We start from the raw sequence: 24,520 nt of genomic DNA on the forward strand, positions 1-24,520 counted from the left end.
TATCAAAATGAACAGGATCCTCCATCACTCTAGTTCCACAGGAGACTTCCAAAATCAAGAGTTTCACCAGTTCCATAATTAAAAGTACCAAATAAAAACGAAGTTTAAGTAGCGGACCTCTTTCCTTATACTATTCAAAGAATTAATCTTGGAAGCTACTAGGCTTTACATACCAACTAAGAAATATTGTTCAACGTTTAGGTCTAAATAGATGTCAGATGAACTAATGAGACATGTGAGAGAGAAGAAAAATGCATGGGATACATATAAATTAATGGGTGACGTGGAAGCCTGTGATAGATATAAGCTGGTCTGTAAGCAAGTCACAAAGGAGGTTAGGCAGGCAAAGGCAAATTATGAGAAATCTTTGGTAAAGGATGCAAGGAAAAACAGAAAATAGTTCTTTACCAATGTAAACTGTAGAAGGAAGGGGATGAATCAGATAGGTCCATTGGATATCGATGGTTCAACTGTTGATGATCCTGCTCAGGTGGCTAACAACAAACTAAATGTGTATTTTGCATCTACATTCACACATCAGGATTTATTCAAGGAGGGGAATGCCAGAGCTGAACTAAACTCTGGCAGTGAGCTAGATGATTTTTGTAATAACTGAGAGGAAAGTGGAGGATGTTGTTGTTGTTTGGTTTTTAGGAGCATTAGCAACTAAGGCCATATTGCTTCGGGGATGTGCGGTGGTCATTCTCTAACCTTTCCGCATCCTCCGTATTTGGTGGTCACGGGCTCAAACCCCGGTCTAATCAAGAAGCGTGTGCTACGCACTGCTGCTCCTGCCCACCTGGCTATGGAGGCGACTCAGGAAAGTGGAGGAGAAATTGTTGAAGTTAACATAAGAAAGGCACCTAGGGTTGATGGGATCTATCCAGTTATATTACAGGAGGCAGTAAAGTCAGTAAGCAAACCTTTAGCCATTATTCTGAGAGCTCCCTTGGAATCAGGGGAGGTACCTATGGGCTGGAGATGTGCAAATGTGAACGCAATTCACAAAGGGCAACACAAATAATTATAGACCTGTTAGTTTAACTTCTGTTCCAGGGAAATTATTGGAGGCACTTCAGGATCATCTAGACAAGACTTCAGTTATAACTCGGACACAGCATGGGTTTGTTAAGGGGAAGTCTTGTCTGATCAATTTGATTGGATAATATGATGTGGTCACAAAGCAACTGGATGCAGGGAATAACTTTGATATCATATATTTGAATCTTAGAAAAGCTTTTGATACTGTTGCACTGGAGGCAAACTGCTGTATGGATAAAGAGATGGTTGAGTAGGATAAGATAGAGAGTGGTAATCAATGGACACTGCTCTTCATGGACTAATGTTATTAGTGGAGTCCCTCAGGGTTCAGTGTTGGGTCCATTGTTATTTTCTGTATTTATAAATGATATTGATGATGGTATATCAGGCTTAATGTCCAAGTTTGCAGACGATATGAAGGTTGGCAGGGTTGTTAATGAAACTAATGACAGTACGCTGCTGCAACAGAATCTAGAAAAGTTGAGCAGATGGGCTGAGAGGTGGCAAATGAAGTTTAACATTGACAAATGTAAAGTACTACATATGGGAAGCAGTAACCCCCAGGGTAATGTATCAACTCTGTGGTACTACACTGACAGTGGTAGAGAATGAAAAGGACCTGGGGGTAATTGTGCAGGCAGATATGAAGTTTTCTGAGTAGTGCAGATGGTCTGCAAGAATAGCTCATAGTGTTTTGTCAATGATATACAGAAATTTTTCTAGCAGGGATAAGGAAGTGATTATCCCCTTGTATAAGACAATGGTCAGGCCACACCTTGAGTACTGTATACAGGCCTGGAGGCCTCATTTTAAGAAGGATGTAGAGCTGTTGGACCGAGGTACAGAGAAGGAGAACAAGATTGGTGAATGGAACAAAGGGTTGCTCTTACGAAGAAAGGTTTAAATTTTGCAGAATACAGTGCTTGGAGACTAGGCACGTGCGAGGTGATCTGGTTGAGGTGCATAAAGCCTTGAATCATTTGAGCATGTTCAATGCTGATGGGATTCTTCCGCTTGCTCAGAATAATCACCTGAGAGGGCATAAATTCAAATTGAAGAAAGACAGTTGTAGGACAGATGTGTGGAAGTTTGCCTTTTGCCAGCGGGTAGTTGATTGGTGGAATAGACTGCCATCTTTTGTTGTGGAAGTTGATAGCCTAAATAAATTTAAGGCTGAGTTGGACAGGTATTTGGAACGAATGGAGCGGTGAAATGGAAGCTTTTTTTTTTTTTTTTTTTTTGGCTGGTGCTGCATAAGCTTGCTTTCCTGCATCGAATGCTAATGCTATAAAGCCGTGTTTGTCCCTATGGCTACATACACTGCTGGTGCGTGGTTCCACAGGGCAACCAATATAAAATTAGAAGTTAAACTGAGCATGCTTCAAAGTTCTATGCTCCTTACCATTCTTTGGGACTGCAGGGCAGTATCCTCTGCTGCATTGCAGGGTATTGCAGAAGTACTACCTCTGGACCTCCATGTGGTATACAAGGGTCTCAGCCACAGACAAAAATATACAAGCCCAATAAAAATACTATGCACAACAAGTAGAATAAGATGCACTTCACCATAAAACATACCCAAATTTTAGGAGTATAATTTCGTAAAAAATATTTTATTGCATATACAGTATGCTGTATATGCAATAAAACTTATTGCATCTACAGCATTATTGCATTAATCATGACCTAGCTGAAATACAGCTAGGTCGTGATTAATGAGAGCTCGAATAATGCGATATTCGATTTAGTGCCAATTGTATAACGATACCAGGTTGCGTTTAATGCAAACCAAATTTCAGTTAATGCGAGGTTAGCGCACGAGCAGTTGAGGTTACTGTTAGGGTTTTAGACACTGCTACTTCAGTCTACACTTGTTTAACTTTGGTGTGTGCATGTGCTGCTGTCTGTCGTAACATACGTTAGTTTTTGCGATTTGTTTTAATCATTTTAAGAAGTGCCCTTAACAAAATGGACAAAAGGAAGATTCCTTCAGATAAAAACATATGAGCACAAAAAACAAGAGGCTTGTTATTAGATTAGAGCAAAAATCTGATGTGAATGAATTACATGAACGTGGTCATAGCAACTCTAAAATAGGACAAGATGTCGGAATGCCTGAATCTATGGTATGGAATATTATAAAACACACAGGGGAAATAAAAGAAAAAGGTAAAGTTGCATCAGCTTTTTGTGGTTTGCAAACGTCTACAAGGAATAGAAGTGTTACAATGACAGAATTGGAATATCTTTTAACTGTATGGATTGAGGATTGCAATCAAAAACACATTCCCCTTAGCAGAGCAGCCATTCAGACAAAAGCTTTAAATTTGTTTAAGAGAGTGAAAGAAAAAAATAATGAAGTAAAACAAACGTTTAATGCAAGTATTGGTTGGTTTGATCAATTTAAAAATCAAGTTCAGCTGCATAATGTTAAAATTACCAGTGAGGCGGCCAGTGCAAATGAAGATGCAGCATCTAAATATCCTGATGTTTTAAAAAAAATAATTGAAGATGGTGGATAAACTGATTAACAAATATTTAACGTGGACAAAAACGGTTTACTCTGGAAAAGGATGCCTTCCAGAACTGATATTTCTAAGAAAGAATAAACTCAACTTGGATTTAAAGCGTCTAAAGATCGCCTAACACTTTTATTGGGAGGCAGTGCTCAAGGTGATTTTAAATTGAAACTGATGCTTGTTTATCAGTCTCCAAATCCTCGCACTCTAAAAGGCTACAACCATAGATCATTTCCAGTTATTTGGCGATCAAATAAGAAAGCATGGGTGACCCAAGCTGTATTCACTGACTGGTTTTCAAGCTATTTTTGCCCAGCTGTTGCAAAATATTGCAAGGAAAGCAAATTGCCTTTAAACTACCTACTGATTTTAGATAATGTTCCAGGTCATCCAACTACACTAGGTTCATTATGTGAAAATGTAAAAATCATTTTTTTTGCCGCAAAACACAATATCTTTGTTGAAGCCCATGGATAAAGGGACCATCACAACATTTAAGGCCTACTACATAAGAAAAATATTTGAACAGGCAATTGATAAAACTATAGGATACAATGCAATTTTCTTAACAGAGTTCTCGAAAAATTATAACATCAGACATGCAATAGAAAATATTCAGCATGCTTGGCAACAAATAACTGCAAACGTGTAGAGTGTGGAAGTGGATTTTGCCTCATTGTATAAATAGTAGTGGTTTTGAAGAAAAAACTGTTATAGAAGAAATAACAAATACTGGAATAGAACCTGGATTTGACGAACTAGAAAATGACCATGTTCAGGAACTGCTCAATTCACACTTAGAAGAATTGACTGATGACGATCTCCTACTTTAAGGTCAACAAAGGGCATTTGAAGAAGTCGACAATAATGCTGAAGAATGAGATAATATGCAAGTGAAGGAGTTCACTCTCAAGGAATTCGAAAATATCTTTCGAGCTGTACACGTCGTAAAGCAAAAAATTATGGATGACCCTAATCTCGATCGAAGCATGCAAATTTGCCAAGATGTGGATAAAGCACTCTGCATCTCCCAGCATACGTATGAAGATTTAAAGAAAGAGAAAACAGTTCAGTCTATGCTGCTAAAATATTTTTTTCAGTGTAAGCTTACCTTTAGGAATGATATTTAGAATTTTTTTTGTTTTTATTTTGTTTTCTGTAATTGCAGTATTCTATGAATTTGTTAACAATAAATTTAAATTATAAGTATATTTTTTTTATCCTTTACTGTAATATTTTCTTAATAAACATAAAACTTGTTTAAAATTTTTCATTGCCTATTTCCGTCGATCTGGAACCAATTACCATATTTTACACATAATTATAACTTCAAATAATACTAATTCGAATAATGCGACCACTGCATGGGATTCATTATCCACACTAATTGCAACCTAGCTATAAAAATTCACAACGTACAATTTTCTCAGCCGGAGCATTACTAAAATGTCTTTCAGCTGCCCTGATTCCATATTTTTTGACATAATTTAACATCTTCAATTTGAAGTGAACATCGTACCTCTTCAGCCTCATACCCCCATTTTGTCAGAATTACAAATTTATAACAAATTAAAACTTCTGTACTGCATGAAAAGTTATTAAAGAGGTTTTTTTCTTCTCTCTCTCTCTCTCAGGTAACTTGTTGACTTACGAAGGGATTACTGACTCTCGAAGATCATGGATAAGGTCAATCCAATGATTACTAATACCTCATTGTTTATTGCTGCATATGCAAAAAGAAGCAGGACAGGAACGGTCAATGTCTCAATATACTGAAGATAAGGCACAGCTACAAAGTAACAAATTGCAATTAACACGATTTGTGCAGAGTAACAAGTTTACGAAGCTTAAAAAAAAAAAAGGAAATGAAGAGAAGATTCTGAAAATTTATTTGTTTTTTAAACGATTGAAGATTTCAGTAAAGGGGAAACACATTTCACCATAATAACGCAAAAAAACCACATAATTCCTGCTATCAGTATTTTCGTCAATGCAATACATAAGAGTTTACTACCCATTTATAATTGATTGCACTAACAGAAAAGCCCAATAAACTGGAAAGTGCAAATTGTTTGTATTGTTCTATGGTTGTGACTTCCAGAAATGTGCTTTAGAAAAACTGTCACAAAGGTGTTCAAAATAGGTTCTAATAACAGAACATATGATAACAATGAAAGTGTAGCGCATTTTAGTGATTTGAATTGGTAACTAATACAATTTGCACTTAAAAACGACCTTTTAGAGAGTTATATAGCAAAAATTTCAACTTCCAAGGTCGTGGAACTAATTATCAAAAACAATGTGTTATTGGGTTCACATTAGGACATTTTCATGATACGATGGTGTCTCTGGAACGGATTAATATCCTAAAGCTGGGTACATTGTATTGTACAGCTACACATGTGGTTTGAAATGCGTTATTTATGGATGTTTAACATTCATTTTTTGCAATTAATGTTCATATTTTCGATTTTGTTGATACTTTGAAAAAAAAAAAAAAAAAAAATCGTAAACCCAGGTTTAATCGTAAACTCGTAAAGCGAGAACTGCCTGTATATATAGCCTGATCTTGAAAAGGGGGGGGGGGCACCCTGCATGTACCTAGTATACATCTGGACCATAAGATGTAGGTGAATTTTAGGCATAATTTTCCAGGAAAATGTTTGTCTTATGGTCCGGCAAATATGGTAATTTAGATGTAGACATTAAACAGGAAAAACTCCTATACAGAATGAGTTGCTAAATGTCTGACAAACCAGATGGGACACCAGCATCACAACCAAATGGTAGGTTGAGAGATGGTTTAACCCTGGTCTCTATTTTTCCTACTTAATTACTGGACACAGTTCCCTTTATCTCAAAATTATTTAATTTTGGCCCTGCTTAATTACTGGACACAGTTCCCTTTATCTCAAAATTATTTAATTTTGGCCCTGTTACCTTACCTCTCTGCACCTGCAGTTACAAAGAAACTTGGTCCCAGATCATTTATTACTGTCCTGACTACTAGCAAATCAAAACTACATTAAAATCAGGTCATCAATTTTGCTGATGGAAATGAAACCTTGCTTGTGGATGATATAAATTCTTTCCAGGTTTGTCAAAATTTTCCATCACACACTTTTCCGAGAAGGAAACAGTTGTTGTCTATGTCACCTTCTAATGCTTCCACCCCCTACTTATTAGACTTACAGATGGTAATTTAGCATAATTATGCAATTTAGCTTAATTGCATAATTAACACTTAATTATGCAATTAAGTGTTAAGCGAAATTACTTTATAACTTTTATTTTATCATCGGAACTCACTTTTGTATTTGGAAACTTTACTTTGAACTAGCCCAATAAGGCTTTCTGATGTATGACTACCTTTCTGCTGAATTCCTGATCTTTAGAAAAAGAGAGGAATTATGGCCAACTTCTCTCCTGAATTAGACACTTGACTAGACTATTGAACCTGACCACTGCATATGTAGTATCCCTTCCCATGACCTCTTCCATTTCCCTGTATCTTTTATTTATTTATTTTTGCTAATCCCCTTTAAGGGGGCCATCTTGCTAGCCTCATTAATGGTATCTACAGTTTGGGCTCTCCCAGGAATACAGGATTGCTGGTTCTTACAGTTGTAGCCTCTGCTTCCCTGTGAGTGCAAAGATTCTTATAAACCATACCTACACGGTAAGACAACATATGTACAGATGTGACTTCTCTCCTCGTGGCATGGACATGTACTGGAAAGTGCTGTTCTTCGTTATTGCTACTTCCCAGTAAGAAAATGGCCAGAAACAGCAACAACACACACACACTATAAAAACATAGCACCACACTCATTTCTGGCCATTTTATATAGTTCTATATCATTAAAGTGGAGTTGAATAACATCCAGGAGCACACTACATAAGACACAACACACAACAATCTATGTATTCCTGAACTGCCCCTCTGTGATAGCATAATCGGCACAATGTATCGCCACCTGCCACTCATTTGGAGAGGTCTGAGCTCAGTTTCTGTCAAACCCATTACTGCAGAAATTTTTATATCTTCTTCAGTAAAGCCGGAGATAGCTAACCTCAGGGCAGAGAAAGCAGTCCCCCTCCTTTACCATGAGTTATTTCAGGTTTTTGAGTCTCACATGTAAAGTGGTTCACACACACACGCACACACACACACACACACACACACACTTCAAGAGAGAGAGAGAATGTGGATATGAGCAACAAGCTCTGGTGCCATTAAATAATAATTTAAAGTTCTCCTTCCACAAATGTGGAAAAGCCGTGGTTCAAATACTGCTAAGAATGTAACAAATGGGAGGAAATTCAATTGGCTCCTCTCTCTCTCTCTTTTTTTTTTTTTTTTTTTGGAAAATAGGAAAACTGACCTGACCACAGAATTAAGTATTCTAGTAGTGTTTTCAATTTATAACACATTTTATAGTAATTTGTAACTGCTTAAATACAGCACACAAATACAGCATTTTTATTTGTATTTATAAAAATTTGCATAACAAAACCTTGTACAGGAGCATAATCCCTTTTTTTTTTTATATGGGAAAATCCATTTTGACTTATGACATCGTTCCTAAGAATGTAACTTGCTGCAAGTCTAAAGACTACATTTAGACTTACCTCCTTGTGATTTATTCCTGGTGCCATTAATAATAACTTGAATTGTCCATCCACACCATGTGAAAAAAGGCCTCGGTTCCAGTACTGCATAGATAGGAGGAAGTTTAATTGGCTTTTCTCACACACACGGTGAAGGTAACCAGTCCCAGACAATAATGGCTCTTACAACTGGAAACTGAGGCTTTATTTTGTAAAATAAGTAACTGACGACATTTGCATACAGAATACATTCAATTTATTGAATGCATTCTGTATTCAATTTATCACATTTTATATAATTGGTAGCTGCTTAAATATGCCATTTGTATTTATATAAATCTGCATATCAGAAACCCATACAGGAGCACTATTCCCTATTATATTTTTTCTATGTGAAAATCCTTATGGCATCTTGCCTAGGAACGTAGCCTGCTGTAAATTCTAAAGACCACAAAATGAGACTTCATATTCTTACTTTCATAGTGAAAATGCTTATTTATGTATCAATCCAACAAAAAATTATATTATTTGGGGAAATAAAATTTTCATTGTGAGGAAATCTGAAATTAAGTCCCTTTGTATATGTGCAAAACTGTGTTTGCATTGAAAAATATCTCTGATTAATATATTTGTTTGTAGCCATCAAAAGTAATTCAAAATACTTTGATACACTTGGAATGATTGATATACAATGAAAACACATAACTGAAGCCTGTTCAACACTGAAATGTTCCAGGGAAACTGTATTTTTTGCTATTAATATTTTTAGATGAACAGCAAAATCATTGCACTGATGTTTGGATAGTACAAATTTGTATAATTGAAGTTATAGCTCTTTGTTGCCTCACACCTGTGTAAAGTTTGAGCAATTTTAAGAGCTATTAAGGATATCTTGTGAATTTTAAAAGTTTAATATGCAAAGTGGATTGGCAAAATCATTCAGTGAAAATAAGGCAAGAGGTAATTTGCCTTATCTTCAGTGTCAAAGGATTTTGAAAACAGTGATGTTATTTCTTTGCTACATAAAGACAAGAGAAAAAAAACAATGGAACAGACCTCTCTAAGAGAGTCATCTGAGTTAGTGGCAAACAAGGTGGAAGAATCTTTGATCATGGCATCTGTTTCCTGTATCTCATGGCACATAGGGAATAGCTGCATTGTGACTTTCTATAATAAAGCTGTGAAGGCCCTGTTTGATATCAAAATCTGTACAAGAACCAATTTCTTGAAATGCTCTTGCCAAAGACTTTGGAAGGCGTCTGAGAAGGAGTAAACCCTTTCTTTTCACAAACCAGAGAAGTGAACAGAAGATGTATACGAGCAGCATTAACATTAAAACTCTAGTGTAGAGAAGAAAAAAAGAATAAAATGGCCACTAAGCAAATTTCAAGCACTAAAAGATTTGAGTATACCACCAAGTAGCAAATCCCAAGCACTAAAAGATTTAGATATACCACCAAGCAATTCAAATTCAAGTCCTTCAGATTCTGAAGCAGACACTGAAAAAAAAAAGACCATGATTGCTGGACTGCAAAAATATGGAATCTTATATTCCATGTGGAACTTCATGTAAACAGAAACTACTCATATATCAAATGATGGCACCTTTAATATCACTGGAGAACATAAAAATTATCACACAGCAGAACACATCGCAAATAATAAATAAAAGCAAACGAGAGAGAGAGAGACGCTAAAACAAGAAAGAGAAAAATCCAATGGAGTCTGGATATTTCACACCTGTGATGGAAGGTTATGGTAGTAAGATCAGTGTAGTAAATTAACTGATGCAGAAAATAATAGTTCTGCACTCACCAAGTAAACTAGAACAATAGATTGTGTGTCAAATGCATGGAAATGAACTTTTATTTTTTCCCTTTGTGCAAACGCAGATGGGTCCACTTCAGAGCCCCCTATCAATTTACTGGCCCACTGAGGACTTTTTTACCCATGAAAGTTTGAAAGTAGCAGATTTTGCCCAACTGGAACTTAAAATGCTGATCAAAAATATCTACCCCAATACGTGCAACCCAGTGGCAGGCAAGTGTTAATTTCCCTCCAAGATGGAAAAAACGAATTCTGGAAAATTATTGCATGCGAGACAGCTAACCACTGCACACTGGATACGGCGATACAACACTGGCAATGAGCCTTCAGACAACTTGTAGATAATTGTAGACCATTATGAAGATCTACAACAGAATATAGTTTACAGTAAGAACAAATCCTTTGTACACAGAGAGCACTTGAAACTTATGGCAGACTACCAGTTTTGCCTGTTACCTCAGCAGCAATTTGCATTTGCTAAAGGTCAAGAAGAATTGATTTTTTGGATACCTGGAAAATACTTTGCTAGAAATGATTTCCATTGCTCATCTGCAATTGACTGAGAAAACTAGGATTGCCACACATCTTGAAGGTAAGAAGAATGAAACTTCCCGAAATATGGTAATTCCAAGTACCAGAATTGAACTTTCGATGTATCCGACTAAACAGACTTAATTTGTTAATAGAAGTGCCAATTGATAGAACCACTGATTACAATCCAAATTCCTGATTAGACTTTACAAGACATGATGAATACAGGGAGATTTCAAAGGTAAAAAGTTCCCTCTGCCACACTTAAGACAGTGAAGAGGTATGATGCATGTAGCTGAGACCACTGCAGTATGTAATACTGCCAACAGAGATAGGTACATTCACTTGATGCTTAAATGTTGAGAGAAAATGCCTTCATTTAATATGAAATATACGAATATCACTCCTCAAGTCACTGAACTGAATCTACTAGGCAGAGTATTTAGAATGGGCATGAGAGGAATCCAAGAAGCCTTTCCCTCTAGGAGATCGGTAGCATTCCAATACCTGTGACAGCAAATGGATGTGAATGAAGAACCAGGGCAAATTCCTTTCCTGCTATTCACTTGGTAAACAGGAAATGTGTGCAATCAGTCAGCAGCATAATGTCAGTTCATTCACATGGAATGAATCTAAAACTAAAGTAAATCTAAAGTAAATTTGCCACTTGGCAAATTTACCCTACCCACAATCTCAATAAACTTGCAAATGTCCATGTCGGCAATGATTTTTTTTTTTTTTTTTTTTAACTAATGACAAGGTACCTAGCAATTTAACATGTTTCTATCTGCAAGGTCATTCTTCAAAAATTTCTGAAAAGTACGTGGTTCTCTCTCTGCCCCCACAGATCGGAACTGTTTTAAGCGTGCAATCAAAGACTTGCTTGATATTATATTTAGTACTTATATATATTTTTTTCATTTTAACAGTGATATTGGGGGATACCATTTCCTCTTTTTGCTCTTCTATAAAAGTCATCAACTGTGATTCACTTACGAAGTATAATATCAAGCAAGTCTCCAAAATCTGAAATTCTGCTGAATGCAAAGTTAAAAGCTAGGTATCTTCTATGCCAGGGGTAGTCAACGAGTCGATCAGGATCTACCAGTCAATGCGAATTTAATTTCGGTTGATCACGACGAATTTTAAATACAGTCATCCCTCGATTTGTGCACCTTTTGCAATGTAATTTTTGAGATGGTAGATCGCAGCACATTTTGAAGGAAAAAGTAGATCACATCACAAATTAAGTAGGCCACTCCTGTTCTATGCCATTTGGGATAACATATTTGATGGACTTCGGTGGCTGATGTAACTAACTGTAAAGCAGAATATTCGAATAGCTGATTGAAAGAATGAAGAAGAGCCCACAAGGCAAACCAAACACATTTGTTTTTGTAATATATACAGTTCACAGGTAAGCTGTATGATTTTAACACTATATTGTAATAGTAGATTAGAGTAATAGTGCAAAGAAGTGATTGATTCACGGAAAGCACTTTGCTAACAGGGTTCAGGTAGTTTTTCACAGTTTCCTTCTTTACCCTTGTCCAAATTTTTTGTAACCATTAGGCCTGACAGGTTTCAGTAGAATTCCAAAACATTGGCAAAATATCTTGTCTTAAATATGCATATTAAGGTAACGTACAAGTTAGTACAAACACATCATATTAGTATGCAACTAAACTCTGAATTAGCCAAAATATGCAAAGGCGGCATCATTCAAGTTATATCTTATATTGTGAATACCTTCACAACGAGTTGCCATGATATTGCACTACTTTGAATAAGTAACGCTTCAGACTGTTGTTATTTATTCTCAGACTGTTGTTATTTATTCTCAGCGGATACAACCACCCAGATGGCACCATTTCAGGGCTATTTGGCCCTTCTTCAGTGAGTGGGTAAGTACCCTAGTGATGCAATGATGACAAAACAGTTATGAAGTATAACTCCACAATATGAGAAATGCCTGATGGTGTATAATATAAATTGAGACTGAAATACGTTAAGGGCTTCAGCCTCAGGCTGCAAGAGATTTAGACAACGTACGAGTTAGTGCAAATGCATCACATTAGTATGCAGGTAAACTCTGAATTAGCAAAAATGATGCGTTTTTGCTAATTCAGAGTTTACGTTGTCTAACTTGTATGTTGTCTAAATCTTTCGCAGCCTGAGGCTAAAGCCCTTAACGTATTTCAGTCTTAATTTATATTATACACCATCAGGTATCCCCCATATTGTGGAGTTATACTTCATAACTGTTTTGTCATCACTGCATCACTAGGGTACCTACCCACCCATCGAAGAAAGGCCAAATAGCCCCGAAACAGTGCTGTTTGGGTGGTGGTATCCGCTGAGACTAAGTAATAACAGTCTTCTCCTTTGGTGAAGCGTTACTTATTTGAAGTAGTGCAATATCATGGCAACTCATTGTGAAGGTATTCACAATATGAGATATAACTTGAACGATGCCGCCTTTGCATATTTTTGCTAATTCAGAGCTTAGCTGCATACTAATATGATGCGTTTGCACTAACTTGTACGTTGTCTAAATCTCTCGCAGCCTGAGGTTAAAACCCTTAGTGTATTTCAGCATATTAAGATAACTTATATAATATCTTACGTGGTAAAAGAGTATTTTTTGAAATAACTTCAGTTAACTGTTTTAAATTTTTGCCAAGCCACTGATATATGAAATTACATGAATTCTAATAAATTATTATTACTATTTAATGCTCAAAATAGAATAGATTACTATTATGCATTGTGGAGGAAACAGATTAGTCCCAGAGAAGCACAACTCCTTGAATAAGAAAGTTTCTATATTGACTTGTGCAGTTGCCATACTCAAATTTTTACAGAAAATTTGTAAAAAAAAAAAAAAAAATCAAAAATCAATTTCAAGAATTTATTTTACTACAACCGTTATAAAACAATGCTGTTTAGAGACAGTCGACGTCAACTGAAAAGTATAATAAAAAAAGAAAAATTTTCAGATACACTATTATTGTAGACCATGTATGACATCTCTCCCACAATAATAATAAAGATTTCTTTGAAGTGTGTTCCTATATTAAGAAAATAGAGAAGATTTTAAACATATTCCAAACCAATAGGAAAATCAACTTAAAGCTTCTATAATGTATGAGACTTGCCTCTTTTGCTAACCGCAAGGCTTTACACATGTTTGGAAAAGATGAAATTAAAATAAAATGGAATAAAAGCTTTACAATCAAAAAAAAAAAAAAAAAAAATATATAGAAATTTCTGAAAAAGTGCACTTCAGAAGGTTCATTATTTCTGGAAAATAAAATAAAATCAAAGCACATGAAGAACGTAAAGAACAAGAGCCCTAACACCAGACTTTCATCAGTCAGTCCAAATTTCAGAAATGTAAAGAGAGGTTTATAAAGAGAACTTCTCTGTGATGAATGAATTTCAAAATTTTATATGATTTAATTGTCACATCTGTGAGAAATGCAGTCAACTTGAGGTTAAGAGCGTTTAAAGATGAATTTCCCCAGAACCTAGCAACTTGTGGCTGTATTCATCACTAAATTATTAAGCTTGTTATTCCGTACTCAGATGAGTTAATAATAGCAAATCAACAAACCATTAACAAAATTCAACAACTTTTTCAACAATTTAATTCAATCCTAAATTGAATTCAGCAGAACTAGAATCTAATAATAGCATTAACTTTTTTAAATCTCAGTATCTTTAATCAAAAAATCAGCTTAAAGATTATAATTCTGATTAAAATAAATAACTAGATTCACTGTTCAATAATATAATTAGAGATCCTTTTAGATAAAGCACATTTTATTTGATTCAGTGTCAAACAAGTTTCAATATATGTTATTTGTGGAACCATATTTGACAGTCCCACTGTCAAATATGGTTCCACCATATATCTAACACTACAGCATGTTACCACCAGGCAAGTTTCCATACTAATTATTCCAGGACAGAGCTCAGGCAACATGCACACTCCACTTCCCATCTCCTTTTAATTGGCTCACCCCAAATTTTAGTAAAATTAAAATCCAGCTACAGGTTGCTAAAACATGAAGCACTGGCCATCTAATGGTTCTTGTGTAATTCATTATTAAATTTTAATAAACTCAGATATGGATAATACATGGTCCGTTGCATTTTTCTTTTCTTCTTTTGTTACCATATTTCGCTTCACAATTGTATTTTTCAATATGGTTACCAATTCTAATTTTAGTTTGTTAATTTATTTCCATTTTCTGTCATTTAAGTGATTAATTTGATAACTAAATTAATATAATCAAATTAATCATAATTAAATTATCATAATTAAATTGCCTACAAATTACTTGCAAATATGGCAATTAAACTATAAAATTTCTGACATTTAGACCAAATAATGACATTCACAAAAGTCCATTGTTAGGACTCGTGGTCTTTATATTATTTGTGTATTTTAATTTTCAACAATGAACCTTCCACACAAAGTGCACATTTTCAGGGGATTTGAAGTTTCTTTTAATTTAAATTCTTTGGAATTTTCATGCCCTTGGTTCCACTCTATTTTAAATTTCATCCTTTCCAAACATACACACCTAGTCTTAGCAAAGGAAGTAATTTTGTATATATTATAGAAGCTTTAACTAATTTTCCAACTGACAGAATTTCTCAAAACTTATAAGCTAGCTTAATTAATGTTCCAAATCAAAAAAGCAGAACTTGCATAGCTTAGTGAAAAGAGATGAAAGCCAATGTTAAAGAGTATACAGAAAGAAGTTAATAAGGTTAGTTTTAATGAGAAATTTATTACTGTATTAATAAAAGATAACAGTTTAAAAAAGAAGAGAATATCTAGATGTGCAAAGAGTAGCAAGAAACGTTAGTACCATTAGGAGAGCGGTTAGGAGATCGTGCAGGAGAAGTAGCCACTCCTTGGCCAGTAGTAAAGCTCCCTAAAAAGAGAGGCTCAAATTGGGGTGGGTTCACAGGTGAGCTGGCAGGGGAGCGAGCTGGTGATGCTAGTGAGAAATAGGAATACTTAAACTGAGTAAAGCTTCTAAACTTAGTGTGTACAGAATCAAAGTTAAGATATATCATTAAAAACTATGAAAGTATAATTATAGTTGATGGAATTACCACACAAAAATTTAGCACTTATGATAGACACTGCATTATTACATGAATTTCTAACCAATAATACTAAGATTTTCTCCAAAGAGGAAAGTTATCTTTAATTTGCCAATTTGTATATATACCTGAATCTTTTAATTTAATGATGTTTAACATTTTTGGCAAGATGCTAGATTGATATAAAAATCATTCATGTATTATACATGTAGTTTTTCATTAGATCACACGAAAAACAATTTTTGAAGAATTAATTCTGCCACTGGCACAAATTTTTAGTTGTTAATTTATCTGCATGACAAAAGCACAACATTGACAAAAGATTACTCTTGTCAGTGTTGTGCACCTTTCATACCATCGGGATACCTACCTACTCACTGCAGAGAGCCAAGTAGCCCTTAAATGTTCATCTGTGTGGTGGTGCCCACTGAGAATAAGTAACAAGTCTTCTCAACTAGGAAAGCATTACTTATTTGAGGTATAACGAGACAAGCAACTCATTAAGGAATTCACAATATGAGATATTATGTAGATGCCACTGCACAACTTTTGGTTGATTCTCTGTGTACAGAATGTACACAGTAAACCAACATGATGCTAATGCACTAAACTTATATGATAGTTAACTCTTCCTGCAGTCTGAAGCCTTGAATCTTACATGTATTAAACTACACCCTAAATGGCATCTCTCATATTGTGAAATTAATTCACAACTGGGTTGTCAGCTGTTATAACATCAGGGTACCTACCTACATGGAACAGGTTTCCATCTGTTGTTGTGGAAGTGAATGGGTTGAATAAATTCAAGGGAGAACTAGACAAATTCTTGGAGGGTATGGATGGGTGAGCTTTTTTTTTTGACTGATGCTACATAAGCTTGCTTTCTTGAATCATTTTGGCATTACTACTACTAAACTGAGGAAGAGGAAAATAGCCCTTAAACGGCTGTCTGTGTAGTGGTGTCCATTGAGGATAAGTTTGTTAGTTTGTTATTTGGATTTTAGGAGCATTAGCAACTAAGGCCATATTGCTCCGGGATATGCGGTGGTCATTCCCTGACCTTTCCGCATCCTCCGTATTTGGTGGTGACGGGCTCGAACCCCGGTCTAATCAAGAAGCATGTGCTACGCACTGCTGCTCCTTCCCACCTGGCTACGGAGGCGCCATTGAGGATAAGTAATAATAGTCTTCTCTATCAGGGAAGCATTCTTATTCAAGATATAATGAGACAGGAAACTCGCTGTGAAGGAATTCACACTATTAGAAATTCTAGAAATACAATGCACGAACTTATATGACAGCAAAGTGATGATTATGCACAGCACATAATAAGGCCAACTAGTGCAAACTACTGCCAACTACTCCTTCTGGCCAAAAATTATATCAAAGACTTTTTAAACAGAGCTAACTCTTTTTTATTAGCTAACTTTCTTTCACTATGTTTATATACAGACATCAGTGACTCCACACATGTTTTGTTTGTCAAGGTGCATCATAACAGCTGAAACATTATATGGTACTATACTATTTTTTTTTTTTCCTGTATTGTACTTTACTTATTTTAATAACGAAACAAAGTTAACGTAGTAATAGACTTCTTGAATACCGTAATTGTGCAAGACAAAAATTTTGATCTTGATCTCATTATGAAACTAATCAATATAGTGTTTCTTGCTTCAAATTTAAGTGATTGTTAATTGTTATCTGGTATGATATCTTAAAAATCATACATAACCACAATGTCAATTTATTTAGAATATGCAATACAGGCAGTTCCAGCTATACGAGTTCCTGGGTTTATGAGTTTTTTTTTCAAGCATCAAGTATCAACAAAATTGAAAATATGAACATTAATTGCAATAAATAAATGCTAAACATTCATAAATACGGCATTTCAAGCCATGAATGTAGCTATACAGTACTACTGTAGTATTGTATAGCTACGCATACTACCCTGCGTGCGTTTGTTTGTTCAGGCAGATGAGTGTCTCACTGACTACATAACATAAAGCAGTTACCACGCTGATGTTACAAAGAGTGGTTGTGTTGCTCTTCATTTTTGCTGTCGTCTTATTTCAAATTTATCCCGCTTATTAATACTGTACAGTATGCCAAAACAAAGTAATACTATGGAGGGTGACATAAATAAAAAGAAACAGCAAAGAGGACAAACACTGGAAACAAAATTTGAGATCACAAGCAAACGTGATCTCATTATTCTTCATCATCATCAGTTGATAATGATGAAGAATAAACATTCTTTAATGTTTGTATGACATAAATAATTCCTTTATTATTATAATTTGCTTGATTTTAAAGGCTGTTTTTTAATTTCTTTAGATAAATCAATCATATATATCATCAATCAACAAAACAAACTAAAACTAAAAACAAAACCTTTATTTAACATTACTATGGTCAAATTTTTTTGTTGAGATCATAGCCACTGTTTTTAACATTATCTATGGGATGTGAATTCCCATACGCATGCTAGGAATGAATTAACTCGTAAAGTTGAGAACTACCTGTATTTCAGTATAAAAGATTTTATTTGTATTTATCACATATTAGTGATAAGTAATGCAGGACCATTTAGACAGAAATACAGTTATAGAGCAATTAGAGTATGGATTTATTAAGGGGGAAATCTTGTCTGAACAAGCTGATTGGATACTATGACACGATAACAAAGGATATGGATGGAAAAAATAATTTTGACACCACAGACTAGATTTCAGAAAAGCTTTTGATATTGTTCCAAATAAAAGATTACTGCACAAATTGGAGAAGAGTGGCATTTGGAACATTTATGACTTGTCCGACAAAAAATACCATACCTGCCAGTTTCATATTGCAAACATCGAATCTGCATGAATGGCAATCTAGCTGAAACCAACCATTCGCTTATACAATCGAGCGGTGGTAAATTCGATGGAAACAGATGATATATGAAGCCGCTGGACATAGTATTGGCAGAGGCATACGATGCTAGAGAGCAAGCTTATGCAGCATCAGAAAAAAAAAACTCTCCCATTTCAACCCCTCAATTTGTTCCAAATGCCTGTCCAGCTCAGCCTTAAATTTGTTTGGGCTATTAACTTCTACAACAAAAGGTGGAAGTCTGTTCCACCAATCAACTATCTGCTGGCTAAAGTCAAATTTCCGCACTTCTATTCTACAACTGTCTTTCCTCAATTTGAATCTGTACCCCCCTCAGGTTCTTAATCTGAGCAAGAGGAAGAATCCCATCAGCATTCAGCTTGCTCAACCCATTCAAGACCTTATACACCTCAATCAGATCACCTCACAGGTGTCTACTTTCCAGGTGCTGCAATTTGCAGAACTTAAGCCTTTCTTGATAAGAGCACCCCTTTGTTCCCCTTCTTTGTACTCGTCCTAGCAACTCTACATCCTTCCAAAAATGAGGCCTCCAGATCTGTACACAGTACTTCAGGTGTGGCCTGACCAGTGCCTTACATAACGAGATTATCAGCTCCCTGTCCCTGCTAGCAAAATTCCTATATATAAGTGACAAGACTCCATGACCTGCCCTGGCAGTCCATCTGCATTGCTCAGTGAACTTCCTATTTGACTGCACAATTACCCCAGGTCTTTTTCACTTTCCACTTCCCTGAGTGCAGTACCACACAGGTGGTATGTTTCTCTTCAGTTATTGCTACCCATATGCAGTATTTTGCATTTGTCAATGTTAAACTTCAGTTGCCACTTCTCAGCCCATTTGCCCAACTTATCTAGATCCAGTTGGAGTAGCATGCTGTCTTTACTGTTGTTAACAACCCTGCCAATCTTTGTATCATCTGCAAACTTGGACATTAAATCTGATATACCTTCATCAATATCATTGATAAATATACAAAACAAAAATGGGCCCAACACCGAACCCTGGGGAACTCCACTAATAACAATTGTCCACAATGAGCAGTGTCCACTGATTACGACTCTGTCATCTCCCACTCAACCATCCCTTTATCTATTGTAGCAACTTACCCTTAATGCCATACCTCTCCAATTTGTACAGCAGTCTTCCATGTGCAACAGTATCAAAAGCTTTCCTGAAATCCAAGTATATGACATCAAAGTTATTTTTGGCATTCAGTTCCTTTGTGACCACATCATAGTATCCAAACAAATTAGTCAGACAAGACCTCCCTTTAATGAACACATGCTGTCTTAACTATTACTGCAGTCTTGTCTAGATGATCCTGCAATGCTTCTTTAACCAGTGATACCATTATTTTCCCCGGAACACAAGTAACTATATTCTATAGTTACTTGTGTTGCATTTTGAACCCCCTTTTGTGACTTGGTGATATATTTGCACACCTCCAGTCCATGGGGAACCTCCCCTGAGTCCAAGGAAGCTCTCATAATTATGGCTAAGGGTTTGCTTACTTCCTTTGCTGCCTCCTTTAATATAACTGGATAGATCCTGTCCACTCCAGGTGCCTTTTTTTTTATGTTTAACTTCAACAATTTCTCCTCCACTTTGCTCTCAGTTATTACAAAATCACTTAGCTCCCTGTTAGAGTTTGATAAAGTTCTGGCACTCCCTTCATTGAATAACTCCGCGTGTGCGAATGTAGATGCAAAATACTCATTCAGTTTATCAGCTACCTCAGCATGATCATCAATAGTCAATCCATTATGTTAAGTAGTCCAATCTGATTCATCCCTTTCCTTCTAGAGTTTACATAAGTAAAGAACTCTTTGCATCTTTTGCCAAGGATTTCTCGTAATCCGCCTTCGCCTGCCTAACCTCCTTTGTGACTTGATTACAGACTAGTATATATCTGCCATAGGCTTCTGTGTCACCCGATACTTTATATGCATCCCATACATTTTTCTTCTCTACCACGAGCCTCATTAGTTCATCTTACATCCATTTAGGCCTAAACCCTGAACAGTATTTCTTAGTTGGAATGAAAAATCTAGTAGCCCTCAAAATTAAGTCCCTGACGGCTTCCCATTTAGAATTCAATGTTGGTAACATCATCAGTTGATCCTACTGTACAGAATTTAAAACCTGTCTCAGACCCCTGTAGTCACCTTTATGAAAGCAATAGCCCTTCCCTTTAGCCTTGATGGTAGTTACATCTTTAAGTAATTCCCACATCAGTACATTGTGATCACTGTCACCCAGTGGTTCTTTTATCTGCAAATTCTTAAAGAATGAATAATCACTGCTGATAATCAGATCAGGAGTATTAGTCCCCCTGGTTGCCTTTCGAACATGTTGCTGTTGAAAACAGTCATCCAATAAATTCACTAAAGTCTTGCTAGTGTGCGAGTGATCAACCCACAATTTCCAGTCGATATCTTGAAAGTTAAAATCCTCCATTTTAAGACATTCTGATTTACTGCCCCACTATTTCTCTGCACAACTGCTCTTTATACTCAGCAGATGCATTAGGCCTATAACACACACACACACACACACCTACTCTCATTTTTCCTTTCCCAGTGCTTATGTCACACCAAACAGACTCAATATTGCATTGTCCACCAACATCAATTGGATGCACTTCCTTAGTTTTTTGTGTGTTTCTTAACTAACAGCATAACCTCTCCTCCCTTCCTGTCCTGTCTATCCTTTCTGTACACATTGTACTCCTCAAATTCCAATTCTGCACTGCTTATGTCTGTGTGACATGTCTCTGATATTCCAACAATATCTGCCTTTGATGTCTTGACTAGCACTTCAAGCTCATCAAATTTATTAACCATACTCCTAGCATTGGTGTTCATGCACCTCTTTCTACTCTTAGTTACCCTAACACAGCCCATGTATTTATTTGTTCCACTATGACTCCTAGCAGTGCTGGAAATCTCCACTGCCTTGCTTTCCAGGCTGCTGCTCTTTCTAATAGAAGCTGAATAATGACGGTACATTTCTTGATTCTAAGCTTGTGAAGCATAAACGATGGCCACGTTCTCTGCTTCTGGAAATTCATCTTCAAGAATTTGTATATGGTTTGGCTTTAGTAATCTCAATCATTGTGAAACCAGTCTTCCACAAACACTGTAGACATATCCGAACGAGTTGTTCAAAAACATTCTTTCAAATTCTTTTGAAGCTAAGGTCTAACACATTTGACGATCTTCATTCTTTTCAATGTTGATGGCCAGACATCTGCCTCTAATTGATCTTGCTCGTGTTTATGCTTACGACTTTCTCTCTTGCATTCCGCCGCCGACTTTGGTGCCTGCTTTTCAATGTTAGATTTGTGATTTTGTTGAAATCTTTGAACACGTTTAGTTGCTGTAACCTTTGGCATCGTCACAACTTAACTAAATGCACTGCTTTACAAATGCAAAGTAACCGTTTGAACGAAGTAGTTACTTTAATGAGTTCAACTCTTGAAAACTAAAAACCTGATTTGAAATCTAGTTATATATCCTAGTAAAGCTCTCAAAGGGCAAAAGTTTTGTTGCTTTCTGTTTTTGTCTAACAATTATAGTTTTCAAGATATTGCGAAAACAAACTTGAAAATGCTCCAATTTTTCAACTCTCTCAAATTTGCATCGCTATTACTCGGAAACCATAAGAGCTAATCAGAATAATTTATAAATGTAAAAACTACATTTCCTACTGAAAAATTTTGTCGTTTACTGTTTGTTTATCTATCATAGTTCAGAAGTTATTGAGAGTGAAAGTAACCAAGGCGCAACGGAAAATGACCAAAATGTGAACTTTTTAGTTTTTTCGAAAAAAAAAAAATTATTAAAATATTAAATATCAAAATTTTTAATTTTTTATTGCATATTCATCAATGGAATTATACACCCGACAAAATAAGTATAAATTGTTTATACTATTCTCTATTAGTTTCGGAGATATAACAGCGGTTAGACGTTTCAGTTTTCATGACAGCCTGAGTGCTGTAGGGTACCCCCAGCATAGACGTTAGTTCACGTAAAAAAAAAAAAAAAAACAACTCACCTCATCTATCTGTATCCTCCAAGAATGTGTCTGGTTCTCCCTTGAATTTATTCAACCTACCTATCCACTTCCACAACAACAGATGGAAGCCTGTTCCAACTATCAACCACCCACTGGCTGAATACAAACTTCCATACATCTATTCTGCAACAATCCTTCCTCAATACGAATTTATGCCCCTTCATGTGTATAGTCTCAGCTCTCAGCATGTGGAAGAATACCATTTATATTCAGCTTACTCAATCCAGTCAATATCTCAATCAGATCTTCCCACAGGTGCCTGGTCTAAAGATGTTGCAATTTTCATAACCGAAACCTTTCTACTCTTTTGTTCCCTTCACCAATCTGGTTGCCCTTCTTTGCACCTGTTCCAGCAGACCTACATCATTCGTAAAGAGAGGCCTCCAGACCTGTATGCAATGCTCAAGATGCAGCCTAACTATGGCCTTATACAAAGGAATAATTATCTCCGTATCCCTGCTAGCAAGGTTTCTGTATATCATTGACAAAACCATAGCTGCCCTGGCAGCATGTCCGCACTGCTCAGAGAATTTCTTCAGATCTTTTTTATTCTTTACTACCTGAGTATAGTACCACACAGTTGATAAGTTACTCTGGGGTTACTGCTACCCATGTGCAGTACCTTACTTATCTATAGCAGTAAGTTACTGCTATAGATAAAGGGGTGGTTGAGTGGGAGAAGACAAAGAATGGTTATCAATGAGCACTAGTCTTCCTGAACTAATGTTATTAGTGAAGTTCCCCAGAATTCATTGTTGGACCCATTGTTGTTTTCAATATTTATTAATGATATCGATGAAGGTATATCTAGCTTGATGCCTAGGTTTGTTGATTATACAAAGGTTTGCAGGTGGTTAATGGATATGCTATTGATATGGAAAAATTAGGCAGATGTACTGCTAAGTGGCAATTGAAGATTAACATGGACAAATACAAGGTATTGGCACATGGGTAGCAGAAATCCTCTCTAATCCCAGATCAGAGAGGCCTCTGTAGCTGAGTGGCTAGGAGTGGGAGTGCAATAGCACAAACTCTTTGAGTAGACCGGGGTTCCAGATTAATGTATCAACTGTGTGGTACCGCACTGAAGGTAATAGAAAAAAAAAAAAAAAAAACTTTGGAATAATTGTGCAGTCATACATGAATTTCTCTGAGCAGTGCCGAGACAGGATGTTAAGCCAGCTGACGGGTACTGGCAATAATATACAGAAATCTTTCCAGCAAGAACAAGGGGTGATTATCTTGTTGTATAAGGCTTGTTTGTTTGTTTATTTGGTTTTTAAGAGCATTAGCAACTAAGGCCATATTGCTCCGGGATATGCGGTGGTCATTCCCTGACCTTTCCACATCCTCTGTATTTTTTTTTTTTTTGTGAAAACCCCAAACACGAAAGGTATCAAAACCTATAGTACTTAGTACCATGCATGGGTTGAAGGAGAAGTATGGGGGGAGGGGGGGGATGCCGGAAACTGTGCTCTAGAGACTAAACATGGGTTTCACCACTTCAAGCCTCCAATAAGCAAAGTGGTGGTATTTTACCGGTCGGGCTCGAACCCCAGTCTAATCAAGAAGCGTGTGCTACGCACTGCTGCTGCTCCTTCCCACCTGGCTACGGAGGCGCCCAGTGTTGTATAAGGCAAAGGTTAGCTTGCATCTTAAGTACTTCATGCAGGTCTGGAAGCATCATTTTATTTATGGCTCATAATTGAAATAACTGATTATGGACTTTTTCCAATTGAATGGATAGATATAATCAGAAATGCGTTGAAGCAGAGGGAAGAGTCCTGCATCTGTACATACATGCAAAATGAGAGAGAGAGAGAGAGAGAGAGAGAGAGAGAGAGAGAGAGAGAGAGAGAGAGAGAGAGAGAGAGAAAGCCACAAT

General features: G+C 36.2%; 1 protein-coding gene across 1 annotated transcript in view; it reads right to left on the reverse strand.

The window, feature by feature from the left end:
• EndoA (SH3 domain containing GRB2 like, endophilin-A) overlaps positions 1-24,520 on the reverse strand; it is a 416,265-nt gene that overhangs the window by 46,899 nt on the left and 344,846 nt on the right. Inside the window, exons 12-13 of the mRNA XM_090389410.1 lie at positions 24,175-24,195; positions 15,413-15,544 (exon numbers count right to left, since the gene is read on the reverse strand). Coding sequence (XP_090245536.1) covers positions 15,413-15,544; positions 24,175-24,195 — 153 coding nt within the window. The remainder of the gene's footprint in view (positions 1-15,412; positions 15,545-24,174; positions 24,196-24,520) is intronic.

The sequence above is a fragment of the Mastigoproctus giganteus genome, chromosome 2 (assembly GCF_048544385.1).
Source record: "Mastigoproctus giganteus isolate SK-2022 chromosome 2, ASM4854438v1, whole genome shotgun sequence".
Taxonomy (NCBI): domain Eukaryota; kingdom Metazoa; phylum Arthropoda; class Arachnida; order Uropygi; family Thelyphonidae; genus Mastigoproctus; species Mastigoproctus giganteus.